Source organism: Dreissena polymorpha, chromosome 8 (assembly GCF_020536995.1).
Source record: "Dreissena polymorpha isolate Duluth1 chromosome 8, UMN_Dpol_1.0, whole genome shotgun sequence".
Classification (NCBI taxonomy): Eukaryota; Metazoa; Mollusca; class Bivalvia; order Myida; family Dreissenidae; genus Dreissena; species Dreissena polymorpha.
The window spans coordinates 102255375-102276903 of record NC_068362.1 but is presented as its reverse complement, the minus strand read 5'-3'; the positions used below and the strand labels follow the sequence as shown (position 1 = coordinate 102276903).

At 36.9% G+C, this 21529-nt stretch overlaps 1 protein-coding gene across 1 annotated transcript in view; it reads right to left on the bottom strand.

Annotated features, from left to right (window-relative positions):
- LOC127840778 (tripeptidyl-peptidase 2-like) overlaps nucleotides 1–21529 on the bottom strand; it is a 58691-nt gene that overhangs the window by 25636 nt on the left and 11526 nt on the right. Inside the window, 7 exon segments of the mRNA XM_052369190.1 lie at nucleotides 2210–2316; nucleotides 2988–3064; nucleotides 6980–7137; nucleotides 8311–8488; nucleotides 10757–10887; nucleotides 16648–16781; nucleotides 18032–18259. Of these exon segments, the coding sequence (XP_052225150.1) occupies nucleotides 2210–2316; nucleotides 2988–3064; nucleotides 6980–7137; nucleotides 8311–8488; nucleotides 10757–10887; nucleotides 16648–16781; nucleotides 18032–18259 (1013 nt within the window).

The following is a 21529-nucleotide window of genomic DNA, read 5'->3' as shown; positions in this document are numbered from 1 at the left end:
TGAACAAAATTAATGTACAGAGTCATTTTAAAATCTAACAATGTATGACATAGTTATGGTCCAGACAAGATCATTTATTGCAATTTTTGACTTTTGAACTAAAAGTGTTACCTTGACCTTGGAGATATTGACGTAATTCTTTCGCGCGACACACCGTCCAATGATGGTGAACAAATGTGCCAAATGATTTTAAATTCTCACAACAAACGACATAGTTATGGCCAAGACAAGCTCATTTATGGCCATTTTTTACCTTTGAACTCAAAGTGTGACCTTGACCTTGGAGTTATCGATGTAATTCTTTCGCGCCACACACCGTGCGAAGATGGTGAACAAATGTGCCAAATGATTTTAAAATTTCACAATGAACAACATAGTTATGGCTCGGACAAGCTCATTTATGGCCATTTTTGACCTTTGAACTCAAAGTGTGACCTTGACCTTGGAGATATCGACGTGATTCTTTCGCGTGACACACCGTCCAAAGATGGTGAACACATGTGCCAAATGATTTTTAAATCTCACAATAAATGACATAGCTATGGCCCGGACAAGCTCATTGATGGCCATTTTTGACCTTTGAATTCAATGTGTGACCTTGAACTTGGAGATATCGACGTAATTCTTTCGCACGACACACCATCCTATGATGGTGAACAAATGTACCAAATGATTATTTAATTCTCACAATGAACAACATAGTTATGGCCCGGACAAGCTCATATAAGGCCATTTTTGACCTTTGAACTTCAAGTGTGACCTTGACCTTGAAGATATCGACGTAATTCTTTCGCGCAACACACCGTCCAATCATGTTGAACAAATGTACCAAATGATTTTAAAATCTTACAATGAATGACATAGTTATGGCCTGGCCAAGCTAATTTATGATCTTTGAACTCAAAGTGTGACCTTGACCTTGGAGATATCGACGTAATTCTTTCGCGGGACACACCGTCCAATGATGGTGAACACATTTTGCAAATGATTTTAAAATCTCACCATAAATGACAAAGTTATGGCCCGGACAAGCATTTGACCGTTAAACTCCAAGTTTGACCTTGACATTGGAGATATCAACATACTTTTTTCACAAGACACACCGCCCCATGATGGTGAACAAATGTACCAAGTCATTTTAAAATCTAACGATAAATGACATAGTTATGGTCCGGACAAACTTTCGATTTAAAACCCACTAGGTGACCCCATGACCTAGTGTTTGACCTGGCATGACCCATATTCAAACTTGACCTAGACATCATCTAGATACAACTTGTGACCAAGTTTGGTGAAGATCGGATGAAATTTCGGGACAGACCGACAGACAGACCGACAAAGTGACTCCTATATAGCTCCCATTACCAGTAATGGGGGTATAAAAAGTGGTTGCAGAGAAACAGTGTAAAGTAGTCTTCACTTTTTATTTTTCAGTGTTTAAAACAGTAATTTACAAATCTTTAATCACTGATAAGCATACAATTAGTGTACAGTTCACTGATGTGATCTGTTGCTAAAAATGTCACATGTATTGATAATTGAAATAATGGGAGTTATTCTTCACCTTACGCAATTCATTCAGACAAGTTATATTTCATTCCAGCCACATAGTCATAAACAAAAGGTGTACACTTACAAATGGGCCACGCCCTGTGAAAAGGGGGTTTAATGCATGTGCGTAAAGTGCCGTCCCAGATAAGCATATGCAGTCTGCACAGGCTATCAGGGACGACAATTTCCGCCTTAACTGGATTTTTGCTTGGAGGAGACTCTATGTAACTAAAAAATATCATAAAAGCGGAAAAAATGACATCCCTTATTAGCCTGTGCATACTGCACAGGATAATCTGGGACAACAATTTATGCACATGAATTAAACCCCCTTTTCACAGAGCAAAGCCCAAAATAATTCATCAATAAAAACCATGAGTCTAAGATTTGCTTAATTCATGAGATTTCGGACTTTCGAAAATGGGTCTGATGCCGTGTGGGGGCAAGTGTAGCTCTAAAGCGTAGCTCTAGAACAGTCCTTTCAGCAAATGAGACCACGAATCCTTGCCTGACTTTATAGCAGAAAGTTGGCACCTGACCAGACTGAATATAAGCATAGGCTGTTATGAGGCTACGCTGGCAGCATGTGGCATAAGACCCATTTTTGCATGATATGGCTAAAATGGTATGAAGCAAGTATATAGTGTTGTTGACTCACCTGCCACGCTTGCCCCTTCAGGTACATGTATGAAGTGCCTTCGTATCTGGCCTGGACGAAAACTCACGTTCTCATAACGTACTTCACCGTCTTTGGCTGCCGACCTTCTACAGATGTGGGAACAAATTGTAATCTTGATAAGGATTTTAATGATTTTTTTTTGTTTACAAGTATTATATTTTAATACAAAACTGTTTTCACTTTCAGTAAGTTTTTTCTAACATTTTGTAGGTTTTTATTTTTAATTATGTTGTGCAATGATCCAAAGTTAGCAAAATGTCAGGGTCATAAACGGATGCTCTCTCACAGAAATTCAAAAACCTTATCTAACGTACTGGTTTTCATAAATTAGCTCATCAGAGACACCATTTTTCACCTAAACTGGATTTTGGCTGAGAAGAGAATTCCTTTTTAAGCAAAATACCATACAAGTGGAAAGTGTCATCCCTGATAAGCCTGCACAGGATTATCTAGGACCACACTGTACACACATGCCTTAACCCTTTCAGTGCGGGAGCCGAATTTTGAAGGCCTTTGCAAACAGTTTGGATCCAGATGAGACGCCACAGAAAGTGGCGTCTCATCAGGATACAAACTGTTTGCTATTCTGATAATATTCTTTGAAAAAAATCGAAGAAAATGCTAATTTTAGAAATTCAGCAGACGACATTTTAGCAGACAGCAAATTTCCCATCATGCAAAGGGTTAAACTCCATTTTCCCAGAGCAAAGCTCATTTTAATCAGTTTTAGTTTCCATCTCACTGCTCTCACACTTACGATGCTGGTACAACCACTGTTATGGGAATGCGAAACACTGGTCCCTTTTCCACACACTTCACATCAAAGGCACAGACCTGCATAATCCAAAGGCAATAATTAGATTTGACTCAATCCCAAAACAGTGTTTGCAACCTGCGTATAATTACTATAAATTAAATAACACTCCAGACCCAATAATTCAGTCTTGAGAGACAACCTGAAACTTAACTAAACATGAAACATAACAATTCTAAAACAGTAAAAAATTAAATGCATATTTTTTCTCCTCAATAATTGACATAATAAAAATATTCCAAATTTGTGTCACTGCGACCTAACTTAACCATCTGTACCCTATATGCAATTCCAAGCAAGATATATCAATATAATTATGAAGTCCCAAAACAAAAGTTAAATTCTTTAATAAGTTATTGCCTGGAAACTGTTTGTATTTTTGGTAACAATGATCCATGAACCCCCCACATGCCACCCCTTTAATGTTTGATTAACAAACCTAAACTTGTCATAGTTGTTGATTTGAAACCCCAGTTTGACAGTCAAGCACACTATGGTAAACCCCTATCAAATACCCATTGTTGTTGTAGACATCCTTGGTTTACTAGAGTCATACCTGGGTATAGTAGATGCCCTTGCTTTACCATAGGCCTACGTCAGTATAATAGACAGTCTTGATTCACCATAGACATACATCAGCATAGTAGATGCCCTTGGTTTTTCACAGGCATACCCCAGTATAATAGACACCATTGGTTTACCACAGGCATACATCAGTAGACTACCTTGGTTTACTACAGGCATGCCTCAGTAGACATCCACCACAAACATACTTCAGTATAGTAGACACCCTAGATTTTCCACAGACATATCTCAGTATAGTAGACACACTTGGTTTACCACAATAATAACTCTATATAGTAGACACCCTTGGTTTACCACAGACATATCTCAGTAGACACCCTTGGTTTACTACATACATACACAAGTAAACTACATGCCCTTGGTAAACTACAGGTATAACTCAGTATAGAAGACACCCTTGGTTTACCACAGACATACCTCAGTAGACATACTTGGTTTACTACAGACATACACAAGTAAAATACATGCCCTTGGTTAACTACAGGCATAACTCAGTAGATGCCCTTGGTTTACCACAAGAATAACTTTGTATAGTAGACACCCTTGGTTTACCACAGGCATACCTCAGTAGACACCCTTGGTTTACTACAGACATACACACGTAATCTACATGCCCTTGGTTAACTACAGGCATAACTCAGTAGATGCCCTTGGTTTACCACAAGAATAACTTTGTATAGTAGACACCCTTGGTTTACCACAGGCATACCTCAGTAGACACCCTTGGTTTACTTCAGACATACACATGTAAACTACATGCCCTTGATTAACTACAGGCATAACTCAGTAGATGCCCTTGGTTTACCGCAAGAATAACTTTGTATAGTAGACACCCTTGGTTTACCACAGGCATTCCTCAGTAGACACCCTTGGTTTACTACATACATACACAAGTAAACTACATGCCCTTAATTAACTACAGGCATAACTCAGTAGACACCCTTGGTTTACCACAAGAATAACTATGTATAGTAGACACCCTTGGTTTATCACAGGCATACCTCAGTTAACACCCAGGCCTTTTTCTGCCTCAAGGGTCTGATAGCCGGACCCATTTCCAATGCCAAATATGCATATTTTTCCCAATTCTCCAAAAGAAATTCCAATTTCCGGCCGAAATGACAGAAGCCGATAAATGTGTTTCCCGGTAGGTACTGTGTTTTAAATAACCGTGAGCCGTGTTTTAAGGTGTCAATGGGAATACCCCGTAAAACGTCATCGTATCGAGTGTTCCATAATGCAATTTTTGCAACCTTGACAGTTCAGACAAATGGCGGCCGGTTGTCTTTATGCAATTCTTAAGACACATTTTCTGTCAGAATTGGCTTTTATATATTGAAGTGCTGGATTATTCAGGTAATGTTCCCAGTACAAAACAAGTGATAATCATGTGTACGTATTAATTATTGTAAATTGGTTGAGAATCGTTATCGATGGTCTGAGGTAGAGAAATGTGGACTGGTTTCACTTTCAACGTCGCTGTGTTTCAAAAAATGGTTGCCTTCAGACATTTGGCAACTTGAATTTGAATAATAATATGTTGAACGCGGGTCCTTCGACTGTAAATATTCATAAAAAATCCTAAATGACATATCGAGCTATGTATTTTATTTTAACTTCAAGCATAACATTAACAAAGTCTGTATTTTTATCATACACATACTTACGCTAGCAGTGGAAAATGACTGTTGCATTGAAAAAACATTTTAATACTTTTCTTAGCGTTTTAGGGCAAGAAAAAAGAATATTTTTCTTAGCGTTTTAGGGCAAGAAAAAAGAAGAAAAATTTAGAATTTGTTTTTCCCCAATAATGCTTTTGTCGATGAAAATTCTTCCGAATTTGAAAGATTTCGCGACTCTATAAATCCCAATTTTGCTAGGTACTTTTTCCCAAAATAGATAGAAAAAGGCCTGACACCCTTGGTTTACTACAGACATACACAAGTAAACTACATGCCCTTGATTAACTACAGGCATAACTCAGTAGACACCCTTGGTTTACCACAAGAATAACTCTGTATAGTAGACACCCTTGGTTTACCACAGGCATACCTCAGTAGACATACTTGGTTTACTACATACATACACAAGTAAATTAAATGCCATTGGTTAACTACAGGCATAACTCAGTATAGAAGACACCCTTGGTTTACCACAGGCATACCTCAGTATAGAAGACGCCCATGGTTTTATAACAGACATACCTCAGTATAGTAGATGCCCTTGGTTTACCACAAGGATACCTCAGTATAGTAGACACCCTTGGTTTTCCACAGGTATACCTCAGAATAATAGACACACTTGGTTTTCGACAGGCATACATCAGTTTAGTAGACACCCTTGGTTTGCTACAGTCATACCTGGCTATAGTAGATACCCTTGCTTTACCATAGACAAACATCAGTATAGTAGACGCCTTTGATTTACCTCATGCATACCTCAGTATAGTATACAACTTTGGTTTACTAAAGTCATACCTGGGTATAGTAGATGCCCTTGGTTTACCACAGTCATACCTCAGTATAGAAGATGCCCTTGGTTTACCTAAGGCATACTTTATCATAATAGACACACTTGGTTTAAAAAAGACATACCTCAGTTAACTACAGGCATAACTCAGTATAGAAGACACTCTTGGTTTACCACAGGCATACCTCAGTAGACATACTTGGTTTACTACATCCATACACAAGTAAATTACATGCCATTGGTTAACTACAGGCATAACTCAGTATAGAAGACACCCTTGGTTTACCACAGGCATACCTCAGTATAGAAGACGCCCATGGTTTTATTACAGACATACCTCAGTATAGTAGATGCCCTTGGTTTACCAAAAGGATACCTCAGTATAGTAGACACCCTTGGTTTTCCACAGGTATACCTCAGAATAATAGACACACTTGGTTTTCAACAGGCATACATCAGTTAAGTAGACACCCTTGGTTTGCTACAGTCATACCTGGCTATAGTAGATGCCCTTGCTTTACCATAGACAAACATCAGTACAGAAGACGCCTTTGGTTTACCTCATGCATACCTCAGTATAGTAGACAACCTTGGTTTACTAGTCATACCTGGGTATAGTAGATTCCCTTGGTTTACCACAGTCATACCTCAGTATAGAAGATGCCCTTGGTTTACCTAAGGCATACTTTAGTATAATAGACACACTTGGTTTAAAACAGACATACCTCAGTATAATAGACACTCTTGGTTTACCGCAGACATACCTCAGTATAGTAGGTGCCATTTGTTTACCTCAGGCATACCTAAGTATAATAGACACTCTTGGTTTACCGCAGACATACCTAAGTATAGTAGTTGCCATTGGTTTTCCACAGACATACCTCAGTAAAGTAGACACCCTCAGCAAGACCTCGGGGGTCAACCCTGATGGAGACAGAGCGCTGTACACTCATCATCTCCAGGTGGGGTGGGCACTCCACGTACCCGGCATCACACGTGAGACTCAGCTGCATGCTAAATGAGATCTTCTCCTCGTTGTCTGAAAGACAAAGACAAATTGCACACATGCAGTTTAACAGTTGTCTTCAACTGCGTACCATCCAGTTAAGGGCATTTAACAAGGAACAAACTGCATATTTATATGTGCTGACAAAAGAGCAATCAGCACCCTTCAGAGCTTGTCACTTTATTGTGTTTGTTCAACATAAAAAAACATTATATGATTATTAATAGTAGAAAGAAACAAGAGTTCTCTCCATAGGATGACATATGCCCCCGATAAACGCTTTGATAGAAGTTATAAGCATTTTTCAAAACCTAAACGCAGATTTCAAAACCTTAACGCAGACCCTAAGTTCAAGGTCAAAGGGGTCAAAATTTGTGTGCGTATGGAAAGGCCTTGTCCATATACACATGCATACCAAATATGAAGGTTACATGTGAAGCGACATAGAAGTTATGAGGATTTTTTCGAAACCTAAACGCAGATTTCGAAACCTAAACACAGACCCTAAGTTCAAGGTCAAGGTCCAAGGGGTCTTAATTTGTGTGTGTATGGAAAGGCCTTGTCCATATACACATGCATACCAAATATGAAGGTTACATCTGAAGCGAAGTTATGAGCATTTTTCGAAACCTAAACGCACTATATGCCCTCCTTCGGGGGCATAAACAAATATGGTCTAGAATTAATAGACTAATATAGCTATTTGCCGGTAATTGCTTCAATGCATATTATCATTGTAAAATCACATTTTTTAATCTGCATAGGTACCTTCAGCAAGACATCTCTATACCTTAAAATAGCTCTATACATTAAATTAGCATCTCATGTTTTTGTAGGCTTCTCTATTAAGCTTCTACTTCAATGGCGCTTATTCAAATGCTAAAACCATAATGAAAGATACGAAAACATTTAATGACATGTCAAATCTGGTTTCCTCTTTTAAGTCTGACATCACTTTTTAAACATATATTTCCAATAAAATACTTATAAAATAAACTTTTGTCAAACATTAAAAACAGGTGAGAGGACCCATGAAGTATATTGGTTTCATGGTACCACTACACCCACCTGTGTTGCACCACTTCACCCACATGTGTTGCACCACTTCACCCACCTGTGTGGCACCACTTCACCCATCTGTGTGGTACCACTTCACACACATTTGTGGTACCACTTCACACACATGTGTGGTACCACTTCACCCACCTGTGATCCCCTCGTAGTGCACAGGCTCCACAGACACGGCCACCACAGAGGGCTTATCAAGGTCCACGGGCTCCCTGATGTAGATGCCTTGCCCAAAGCCTGAACAGCTGATGGTGAACTGGACCTTGCTCTCCATCGCCCTCTCGTACTGACAGAGGTACTCATAGGCCTTCTCCACCTGGAGCAGCAGGAACATGGAAATGCAGTTCAAACACATTTGAGGAATGGGAAAATGGAAAAAGAGTTAAAACACCGTCAGAAAATAGTTTTCCAGAAACAAAGTTCAAACACTCCTAGGACATGGTAAAATGGAATCTGATTTCAAATACACCTGGGCATGATTAAATGAAACACCTGGGTCATAGTTTAACTTGTAAGAGATCAAATAAACCTGGGCAATCGTTAAATTAAAGCACAGTCCCAAACACACCTAGGAAATGGTTAAATGGAAACTGAAATCAAACAACCCTGGGCAATTGTTAAATTGAACAAGAGCACAGCCTTGCGGGTGCAGACCGCTCATCTATTTTCTTTTTAAAGGTGAAGGGACTCTCATTTTCAATCACAAAGGAGGGAGGGGTGGAGTGAAGAGGGGTGTATAGTGTGGGGTTGTGGACATTTATTACATTATCTTCCAAAAAAGCGAAAAAAAAATCGGGGGGGGGGGGGGGATGGGGGGGGATGGGGGGATGGGGGGGGGGATTTTTTGGGTGCGATAGTTTGACGGTATTTCAAACATAACCGTTTAAAAAAAAATTGAGGGGGGTATAGTGTGAGGGTGTGGTGGTAATTTGTGAGATGATCTTAAAAAAAAAAAAAAAATAAAAAAAAAAAAAAAAATTGGGGGGGGGGGGGTGGGGGGTGGAGGGGGGGGGTGGGGGGGTATAGTGTGAGGGTGTGGTGGTCATTTGTGAGATGATCTTAAAAAAAATTAGGGGGGAGGGGGGAGGGCACGGGGGATGGTTTGGGTGGAGTCTATTGTGGTATGTCAGGTAAGAGTAGTTTTGTAAAAGTATCAATCAAATCTAATTATAAATAAAGAAGTAATGGCAATTTTATCAAATTTAATAATTTGACCTTGAGAGTCAAGGTCATTCAAAGGTCAAGGTAAAATTCAACTTGCCAGGTACAGTAACCTCATGATAGCATGAAAGTATTTGAAGTTTGAAAGCAATAGCCTTGATACGCAAGAAGTAAAGTGGATTGAAACACAAAATTTAACCATAATTATATTCAATGTTACTAAGTCAAAAAAGGGCCATAATTCCGTAACAATGACAACCAGAGTTATGCAACTTGTCCTTTTACTGTACCCTTATGATAGTTTGCGAGTGTTCCAAGTATGAAAGCAATATCTATGATACTTTAGGGGTAAAGTGGACCAAAACACAAAACTTAACCAAATTTTCAATTTTCTAAGTATAAAGGGCCCATAATTCCGTCCAAATGCCAGTCAGAGTTACATAACTTTGCCTGCACGGTCCCCTTATGAGAGTTAATAAGTGTAGCAAGTATGAAAGCAATAGCTTTGATACTGTAGGAATAAAGTGGACCTAAACACAAAACATAACCAAATTTTCAATTTTCTAGGTATAAAAAGGGCACATAATTCTGTCAAAATGCCAGTCAGAGTTACATTACTTTGACTGCACAGTCCCCTTATGATAGTTAGTAAGTGTTGCAAGTATGAATGCAATAGCTTTGATACTTAAGGAATAAAATGGACCTAAACACAAAACTTAACCACAATTTTCAATTTTCTAAGTATAAAAAGGGCACATAATTCTGTCAAAATGCACGCCAGAGTTATCTTACTTTGCCTGCCCAGTCCCCTCATGATAGTAAGTAAGTGTACCAAGTTTGAATGCAATAGCATTGATACTTTCTGAGAAAAGTGGACCTAAACGCAAAACTTAACCAAAATTTTCAATTTTCAAAGTATAAAAAGGGCAAATAATTCTGTCAAAATGCATGCCAGAGTTATCAAACTTTGCCTGCCCAGTCCCCTCATGATAGTAAGTAAGTGTACCAAGTTTGAATGCAATAGCATTGATACTTTCTGAGAAAAGTGGACCTAAACGCAAAACTTAACCGGACGCCGACGCCAACGCCGACGCCAAGGTGATGACAATAGCTCATAATTTTTTTTCAAAAAATAGATGAGCTAAAAATAGTTCAAACAAACCTGGGTAATTGTTAAATGGAAACATGGTTCAAACATACCTGGGTCATTGTTAAATTAAACCATAGTTCAAACACACCTGGGTCATGGTTAAATGGAAACATAGTTCAAACACATCTGGGTCATGGTTAAATGGAAACATAGTTCACAAAAACCTGGGTCATGGTTAAATGGAAACATAGTTCAAACACAATCTAGGACGCCATTTCTGCACATGTATTTATCCCAGTCTTCCTACAATGAGGCTCTAGTGTACATTTATACCTGCACGAGTCCGTGTCCCATAGCGAACACCTCCATCCCGTCCACTGGCTTGGCAGTGTTCTGTAGGGCCCTCTTCACACTGTATGGGTTATACGAGATACCACCTGCCTTCAGGCCAGACAATACTAGGGCTGGAAAATATTCAGAGAACATGCACAAGGTGCCTGAACCACGTGACTTTTTCGGCTATGTGTGGGACAATTGGATGTAAACAAAACGTCGCTTCAGGTAACGTTTTTCATAATTTCTTCATTATTTCAAAACCATTTTCAAAAAAAACAAAGACGAGTGCCCGGTCATTGTCAAAAGACACAACTTTGGTAAGTTTGCGCTAAATTAATTGAGTTATTTTTCCAAAAAGTGCAACCGCGTGCTTGAAAACACACGAAGTGAAATGCTATGTGTGGTATATTTTTTATTCGATCAACAAAAACGTTGATTACAATGTTGTCGAGGGTTTAAAAAATAGGGCGGACATTGTAATTCTTCATAGAGAAGCTACATACATTGTATGTTTTCGCAAATACATCTGATTCGGAGTGTGTGTATGAAAATGTAATGATGCTATGTGTGGGACAAATATTTTAAATGCTATGTGTGGTATACAAACTAAACTAGAGAATCGAAAGATTGACATTAACGTCAATAATATTTAAAGTCTGTCTGAATAACAAAAGTTGGTCAATAAACATTGTTGGTAGTGTTTTGCGCGCCTTAAACATGATAATCCTACGTTGATGTTACTCAAAATTATCATGATTGTCGATAACTTATATTCATATTTTGTTTACTTTTAGAATGCCATTTGTTTGCGAACAGTGTGGCAGAGAGGTGAAAACACGGTCGGGGATCTCCTAACGCAAAGCCACCCACGCACGGACAGGAAAATAGTTCCGTTGGGCAAACTTTTCGTTTGTTTCTATAAAATTGATTGTTACAAAATGTTGAATTTTCAGTGAATTGTTACTGCCAACTAATGCACTTGTTTAATACACAAAATCGTAAGGATTGTTTGTGCAAGATGTCATGTGAATATTATTGCAACAAAACTACAAAAAGTGTTAGTTGTGTGTTTTTTAGCAGGAATGTGTAGGCATTTTTGACTGTAACGATATATATTAAATAAGCATAAAGAGATCATACAGCATTTTTAAACAAATAGACACTAGGATCAATAACATTTTTTTTTCTGGAAAATCATGTATTTGTATCTAAATCCTATTGAGCTATCTGATATATCACGCATGCTATTTTTTTTTTAAAGTTTAACAGTTTATTTCATTTGTATTTTGTTCTTTTCAGGGAGATTAAAGTATTTTTGGAAGCACCTTCAAGAGACGTACTGATATCTTGATCAATGAAAAGTTGTCAAATACAAACATGTATAGTAAATGTTCCAATGTTTAAATGACTGTTTGTTTTATTACCAGATGGTGCAAGTATTGCAGGGAAAGAAAACAAAGTAAACATTACATAAAAATTTGACATTTCAACAAATTGAACAACATTATATGATTTAATGTTAATTACTTGGCGCAGTGGTAACAAGATCTTGCAGCGCCCTTTCATGACCGGGGCGAATGAGTATTTTCATTAAACATCTCAAACTATTCAGTTATTCAGATTTCATTTGAATTTGAGTAAATGAAGTATTGATGCAATTCAATATGTTTGTTGGTATAATAACCCCCACAAGTCAAGACGTTTTGGCGATGATCATTTGTTATGACTTAATTGGAGCATTCATATGTTTGAATAGCAAGATTTGAAAATTCATAAATTGACTGATTAAAATTTCTTTGTGAATACTAATGTACTTCTTTATGTATTTGGTGCTTTAATTTCTATTGTAACATGTGCATGCTAGTTATAAAGTAATGTTATTATTAATGACGTGTTTATTTTGATATACTGAAGATATTCATATGGAGATAATATTGGAATAGACCACAAACAAGCATTATTGGATTCGAAGATGTTCATTTGGAGATGATATTGGAATAGACCACAAACAAGCATCATTGGATTTAAATTGTTATTTGTTATGAAACACCTGTTTTATTAACACACATAATCAGATTTTATATTCATCTAATCAATTTTAGTAATAGCATAGATACAAAACCCATAAATATACACACATATCAATACACACACTTTCTTTTGCTTATGCAAAAATACATGTTAAATGGTATGTTTGCATAGTTAGTTGAAATAGCTTTCCATAAACATCACAGAATGAAGCGGGGGTCCCTGTCTCTGTCACTGTGGTTTTGATAATTAACTTGCCACATATCACCTCCCGTGTGGTTTGATGGTGTTCATGTAGTTCTTACACAGCTTCGAACCTTAAAAGCGTTACAGATCTTTCGACTAATCCTTTTCAAGTCTGAAAAACAATAGAAGTAAAACCCATTTTAAAGCATGTGCTCTTATTTTCTTTGTCATTCATTAAAAAATGGACCAAATTCAATAATCAGGCAGAAATATCAATCATTATATTTATTTAAAGACAATAAGTAAAACAAAGAAATATTATATTTCAACATAACATGTATGCTTTTATAAGAATTATGTTCAGTTAAACATAAATTGTTTAATCATTACACGATTACTTCAGTATTCAATAATGTAACATTTGGTTAATTTGATATTTTCAGGACAGACTAAAGTTGATGCTCTAGATTCTTACAAAACTGTGTTCAGATTAAATGCAGAACTGCCGGGCAAATTCTTGTATACCACACATAGCATTTAAAAAAATTGTCCCACACATAGCAGTATAACATTTATATACACACACTCCGAATTAGATGTATTTGCGCAAACATACAATGTAAGTAGCTTATCTATGAAGAATAACAATATCCGCCCTATTTTTTAAACCCTCGACAATATTATAATCAATGTTTTTGTTGATTGAACAAAAAATATACCACACATAGCATTTCACTTTATGTGTTTTCAAACACGCGGTTGCACTTTTTGGAAAAAATACCTAATTAATTTTGCGCAAACTTAACAAAGTTGTGTCTTTTTACAATGACCGGGCACTCGTCTTTGTTTTTTTGAAAATGGTTTTGAAATTATGAAGAAATTATCAAAAACGTTACCTGAAGCGACGTTTTGTTTACATCCGATTGTCCCACACATAGCCGAAAAAGTCACGTGGTTCAGGCACCTTGATGCAGGAACTGTCTCTGATTTGTGAACTGAGAAAGAATATTTTCAAGATTTGCATTCATTAGGATTCAGTCAAATTTTGGAAAAAAGTACACAAGAAGCCCAAAATGGTGCTGATTAGCATATATGAGTTTAAGGAACAATTACATCTACACAATGGTTATTAAGAGTGTGTTAGCCCATAGAAATAATATTACATTTACTACAAACATTAACACAACTTTTGGGAAAACACACACCTTAAATTGAGAGATATTGATATATATGAGGGCTGTTGTGGAAAAATGGGGCATAATGCATGTGCGTAAAGTGTTGTTCCCAGATAAGCCTCTGCAGTCCGTACAGCCTAATTAAGGACAACACTTTCCTGCCAAAGTGGATTTTGATAAGAAAAGTCTTCCTTGAAACAAAATATTCCATAAAAGCCTCGTTCAATTTTTTTGAAAAAGTAAACAAGAAAACTAAAATGGAGCTGTTTTGCTTACCTGAGTTTAAGAGACAATGCAACCTACAGAGTGGTCTTTAACAATGTTCATGCCCGTTACAGTAAGATTACAACTACTACTGACATTAACACAACTTTTTCGAACTTAACATGGTAAACCTTGTCTGCACTGGTCCAATGTTTAATGGCTCAATGCAACCATCATAAAACAAGAACAGTAAGCGAGCTACTCACAGACTATTCAGATTTTATACCGTTTTCTTTTCTTTAGTATCTAAGGGTTGAAAATGAAGCCTTTACAAATTGAATCTAGCAAGAAAAGTCTTACATTTAATTTCATTTTGTAAGGGACTTCAAGTGGGTCAACACGCTTATCTGAGAGTTAAAGGGCTACAATGAGGGATATTGCTATATTTCACTGTACCTATACATCCACATGCATTGGGTGAGAGATATTGCTATATTTCACTGTACCTATACATCCACATGCATTGGGTGAGAGATATTGCTATATTTCACTGTACCTATACATCCACATGCAGTGGGTGAGAGATATTGCTATATTTCACTGTACCTATACATCCACATGCATTGGGTGAGAGATATTGCTATATTTCACTGTACCTATACATCCACATGCATTGGGTTAGAGATATTGCTATATTTCACTGTACCTATACATCCACGTGCATTGGGTGAGAGATATTGCTATATTTCACTGTACCTATACATCCACATGCAGTGGGTGAGAGATATTGCTATATTTCATTATTATACCTCACTTTTATTTACAATGCTAAATTCCCATAGGCCATTGTGACATAGAAATACTGTCAGATCCAGCGGGAATAAATTTACTGTCCAAAATATACTGTATCCCGCTGCCATAGCAATCACGTGCCACCAGCGGGAAAACATTTACTGACAAAAAAATACTGTATCCCGCTGCCTTAGCAATCACGTGCGGAATGTTCGAAAATTATACTGTCCCATTCGCGCATGCGCAGTACGCAGTTTTGCGTGTCCGTTGTATTTGGATAATTAAAATATTGATTGCAGCTGAAACTGTGCTGTATAATAGATTAATGCCATTATTTTAGCTTTGACAGGAGTCAAAAAGAAAATCAATTTAGTATACTGTAAACGACACGCTTACCTCAAAGGCAACTTTAATCCAATGCTAATAACAATAAAGTTACAACGATATACACTTCCAGTGTCTGTTCTTAAGGTGTTATGCATGACAAACACACAATCCGAAATAAGTTTTGGATTCGTTCGATGCTTTAAACAAATATTTTACTGTAATAAAAAAACACCACGTCCATATTGTTGTCCCAAAATGTTTCGTCACCGAAATGACGTCACACAAGTACGTCATAAATTGCGTAATCAAGTGATGAAAATAAAATACGGAAAGCTGGTTCTGTAATAGATCTATATTTTTAAAGAAATAATTGACGACTAAGAAAATTGATGGGATAAATTGATAACTAGGTCGGTGACGAATACAGCGAGTTCATTTTGCTCTGCCCATAAATCAGAACCACTCAACATATTAATGGTTGTTAATTGCTGAAATTAAATTCAATTATTGAATATTAAAATTGTTCATGGTTCATATAAATTGTTCATGTTTGAATACTCTATTCGGTGTAATAAAATAAATATTACATGTCTGACAGGGTGACAGTAAATTTGTCAACTTTCGGAAAAATACTGTCAACCTTGGCTTCGCCTCGGTTGACAGTATTTCCTCAAGTAGACAAATTTACTGTCACCCTGTCAGCCATGTAATATTTATATACTGTACCAATACATCCACATGCATTGGGTGAGAGATATTGCTATATTTAACTGTATCAATACATCCTAATGCATTGGGTGAGAGATATTGCTATATTTCACTGTATCGATACATCCTCATGCATTGGGTGAGAGATATTGCTATATTTAACTGTATCAATACATCCTAATGCATTGGGTGAGAGATATTGCTATATTTCACTGTATCGATACATCCTCATGCATTGGGTGAGAGATATTGCTATATTTAACTGTACCAATACATCCACATGCATTGGGTGAGAGATATTGCTATATTTTACTGTACCGATACATCCACATGCATTGGGTGAGAGATATTGCTATATTTCACTGTACCGATACATCCACATGCATTGGGTGAGAGATATTGCTATATTTCACTGTACCTATACATCCACATGCATTGGGTGAGAGATATTGCTATATTTCACTGTACCTATACATCCACATGCATTAGGTGAGCTCATGCTGGTTCCATTCATCAGCTGAGAACACTTGAGGGTCCAATTGGGTACAGAGGCGATGGCCCTACCCGGGGCACTGATATCAACACCCAGGGCTCCATCATGACTGAAACACACCAGGGGGATAGAAATTATTATTGGAGATACTCGTTCCATTTGAGCTCTGTTCTGAGAATCCTACGCGTAATGCAATTTTGTAACATGTGGTACCACATTAGCCCATGCAGAATGATGGACGACACGTTTTAATGGTATGTTATGTAAGTCTCTTGTTAGTAAAAATCCAGTTAAGGTGGAAGGTGTCACCCCCAGATTAGCCTGTGTGGACTGCAGAGGCTAATCTGGGAAGACACTTGAGGCACTTCATTTAACCTAGTATTCCCAGAACGTGGCTCGTTTATCAGCTGAGAACACTTGAAGGTCCAGTTGGGTACAGAGGAAATGGCACCACCTGGGGCACTTATCCACACCTGGGGCTACATCATGATGGTCTTCCAAGTAATACTGCCTGCCATCAATGTTTTTTTTAACTTATCACAATACTTTTTATGGAATTCTGTATAGGTATTGCCCAAGGAATATTTTTGTGTGAAATTATTTATTCTGGTGATCATTTTCTTTAATTTACACAGATGCAATATCTACTTGCAAATTAAAATAACTTTCAATAATGAAAAGGAATAATTACTCAATGTATGGTTGGAGTGAGGAACTTATGTGAGAATACTGAGGACTTACACCTGTTAAATATGTAGTCTAGATATGATGTGTTTCATTGCAAAATAAACACTGTTTCTTTGCTTAAATTTTAAAATTAAATGAAAACTGTTATGAGACTTTGATGACTATAATGCAAAAGTACAATAACAAAAACACTGAAGTTGCATTAGCATAAAGTGCAGAAAATGTGACTACACAATGATAAAATTGCAGGAGCACGATACACATATTTATGGTAAAAATGCAACAGTATGATGCTGATAGAGCGAAAATACAACAGCATGAATTTATTATGATAAAAATGCGACAGAAAGATGGTGATATAACAAAATTGATTGACTTTTCACACAGGCTACATAAAAATCAGCAGCGCTCTGAGATAACCGGCCTTATTGAATGTGAATGAAGAGTAATCCCAGATTAGCCTGTGCAGACGCCTAATCAGGGACAAATTTTTCCTTTTTTATAATTTTTTTCTTTTAAAAGGATGGCTTTTGCAAACAAAAAGCAGGTCTAGGCAGAAAGCGTAGTCCCTTTTTAGCCTGTGCAGACTGCATAGGCTAATTTAGGACTACACTTTATGCGCACTTTTTCCTAGACTGCGGCTCAAATAAACAACCCAACATGTATGCATACCAAGATCCCCTGGATGACCAGGTGTAGTGCATGGCAGGGAGCTTCTCCCTCAGGGAATACTCGGCGGCCATCATGGCGGGAGTCACATGGGCCCCCACCCCTATCAGGGCTGACACTGTGCCCCCAGGGGTACCCATTGTGGACAGGGTGGGGCCGTTGTTGCCCGCACTTGAGACAAATATCACATTGTGCTTGTTTACCACTTCACTCAGTATGTCTGTCACCCGTCTGAAAAGGATACCACGGACCACATTATTTTTATTCAGCATGTTCAACACAAGAATAGAAAGCAATTCAAATACAATATATATTAAGATTAAAACCAGCATTTTGTAAAACAATAGTTCATAACATCAGAATATTTTATTCAGCATGTTAATCATAAGACTGAAAATCTGACACAAAATTCAAATTTCTCTTTTGAAATTGTTTATGCAACATTACAAAATATTCAAGGCACATAAAATATTACCCAATAAAAAATATATTTATAAAGCATGTACCAGTATAATTTACATATATAATATGAGGATTTTAACTGTTTTATGTGTACTAATTTGCATTATCAGCTTAATTTATCTCTCCCTTAATCCATAATATGACAATTAAAACTCTGTGTTTGAATGTTTGTATACTTTTGTTAAACAAACTTTAGTTTTTTAAACTACAAAATTTAAATAAAATAAGAGAATTCACTGACATTCCTTCTTATGAATCTTGGCAAATGAAATTACAAAAAAAACAAAAACATTTCAATACTGTTTCCATGAAGTATGAAAATCTAGTTTTTAATTGCCTGTATAATGATAATGAATAATGTTAACAGTGCTTAGATAGTCTATGTTATAATACTACATGGTATTAATGATAAAAACTTATCACATGACATACCCTGTTTCCCATGTAATAAAACCATTACGAATATTTCTATCTTACACAAGTGATATATACTTTTGAATCGTTTTTAATTGGCTTATTTTCGTTCAATTGACCAATCGCATTTTGTTTTTGCTGAAATGACGTTGCAACGTCAAATGACATAACGAAATGTAAACAACATTCGGGATTTATCATTATGTTTGCGTAAATATTTATTTAATTGCTCATTTAAAAGCATGTGATAAAAAAGATCTGCACTCGTTGTCATATCATACCACATTTTATTTTATCCTGCCTCTGTTGCAAACATTGACCAAATAAAGCAGGGTTGAATAAATTTTCCTATTTCCGGTCAACAGGAAGTAGTGTATTCCTACGCACGCTGTGACGATTAACATGTTCTAATATTTGACCTTTGAAATTAATTGGGACGCATCATGAATGTTATCGTTATATTATATATCCTACTTTTTTTTCTTCTTTAAAATACATTACCTTAGACCAGCTTTCCGTATTTATCATTTTCATTTACTTGATTACACAATTTATGACGTATCTAGTGTGACGTCATTTCTCAGAGGAAACATACTATCTAGTTTCTCTCAGGATTTTAGGGACAACAACTTTGACATGGTGGTTTTAACAGTATTTTTTATAGATATTTTTAAAGCATCGAACGAATCATACATGTATTTCGGATAGTGTGTTTGTTATTCATAATTGTTAACTTTGATAGGAATAAAACAATTCGCTATGGCAGGATTACGATTTCGTAAATCGGGTTTTGGGTCAGAGTGGTTAGCATTTGATACAAACGCTATAAAAAAATAGTGTGGTTTAAAATACATTTGGATAATAGGGATGAAAAAACAGAAAATGGATTTTGAGGAAGGGATGGAAGAACAGAAAATGGATGTGTATATTGTTGTAAATTTATTGTTATAAGCAATGGATTAAAATTTTCATTATGGTGAATAAAATTTAGCTTTTGTTTTACTGCTTCATTTTTTATCATTTTTTACCAAGAAAAATATCACATTCTCCATTTGTTTTTTATTTCTTCTCATATTTTCAATAGGAAAGTAATAAAAGTAACAGTTTAAAGTGGAACTAATTTTTAAGTGACACAATCGGTAGTTATTCAGTCGTTTGGAATGTTGTGCACATGTAGGAGGCTCGACAAGAATAATTAAATTGTTATGTCAATTTATCATTTGTCTTTGATAAAATGTGTCAACAGCATGAAGAAGGATAAATAGAATACATGGTTGGTGCTGAGACAGGAAAGTTTATCTGGTTTGGCCCGAGAAATAAAAATAAAACAAGGGCTGTTTGTAAAACATGCATGCCCCCCATATGGGCTGTCCGTTGTAGTGGCAGCCATTGTGTGAATAGGATTTTTGTCACTGTGACCTTGACCTTTGACCTAGTGACCTGAAAATCAATAGGGGTCATCTGCGGGTCACGATCAATGTACCTATGAAGTGTCATGATCCTAGTTCTTGAATTATCATCCGAAAATCATTTTACTATTTTGGGTCACCGTGACCTTGACCTTTGACCTTGTGACCTCAAAATCAATAGGGTTTATCTGCAAGTCATGATCAATCTACCTATGAAGTTTCATGATCCTAGGCGTATGCGTTCTTGAGTTATCATCCGAAAACCATTTTACTATTTCGGGTCACAGTGACCTTGACCTTTGACCTAGTGACCTCAAAATCAATAGGGGTCATCTGCGAGTCATGATCAATCTACCCATGAAGTTTCATGATCCTAGGCGTATGCGTTCTTGAGTTATCATCCGGAAACCATTTTACTATTTCGGGTCACCGTGACCTTGACCTTTGACCTAGTGACCTCAAAATCAATAGGGGTCATCTGCAAGTCATGATCAATCTACCCATGAAGTTTCATGATCCTAGGCGTATGCGTTCTTGAGTTATCATTCAAAAACCATTTTACTATTTCTGGTCACTGTGACCTTGACCTTTGACCTAGTGACCTCAAAATCAATAGGGGTCATCTGCGAGTCATTATCAATGTACCTATGAAGTTTCATGATCCTAGGCCCAAGCGTTCTTGAGTTATCGTCTGACAACCACCTGGTGGACGGACGGACAGACCGACCGACCGACAGACGGACCGACAGACCGACATGAGCAAAGCAATATACCCCCTCTTCTTTGAAGGGGGGCATAAAAAGCGAGCCCTACTTTCTTTTTCTAAGCCTCACCGGATAAACTTTCTCCATCGCGGCACCAACCATGTATTCTCTATAAACTCGTCCAGGAAATTTGTTAGTAAGCTCACCAAAGGCTCGCTTACTAACAAAATTTCTGAACGTGTTTAAAAAAATATGGTATGATATGACAACTCGTGCCAGATCCTATATGTATATGCTCACTGGTACATGGAACCAAAATTAAAAGCTTGAAAATTATTTCATGACAACGAAATTTTATTATCTAAATCAAGCACGTTCCATCTATTAGCATATCACATTTGAGTGAAAGTGGCACGTTCGATCAATTAGCATATCACATATGAGTGAAAGTGGGTTATGACAATGGACACTACCAAAATGACAATATTTAGGGGTTGCCCAAACAAAAAGTT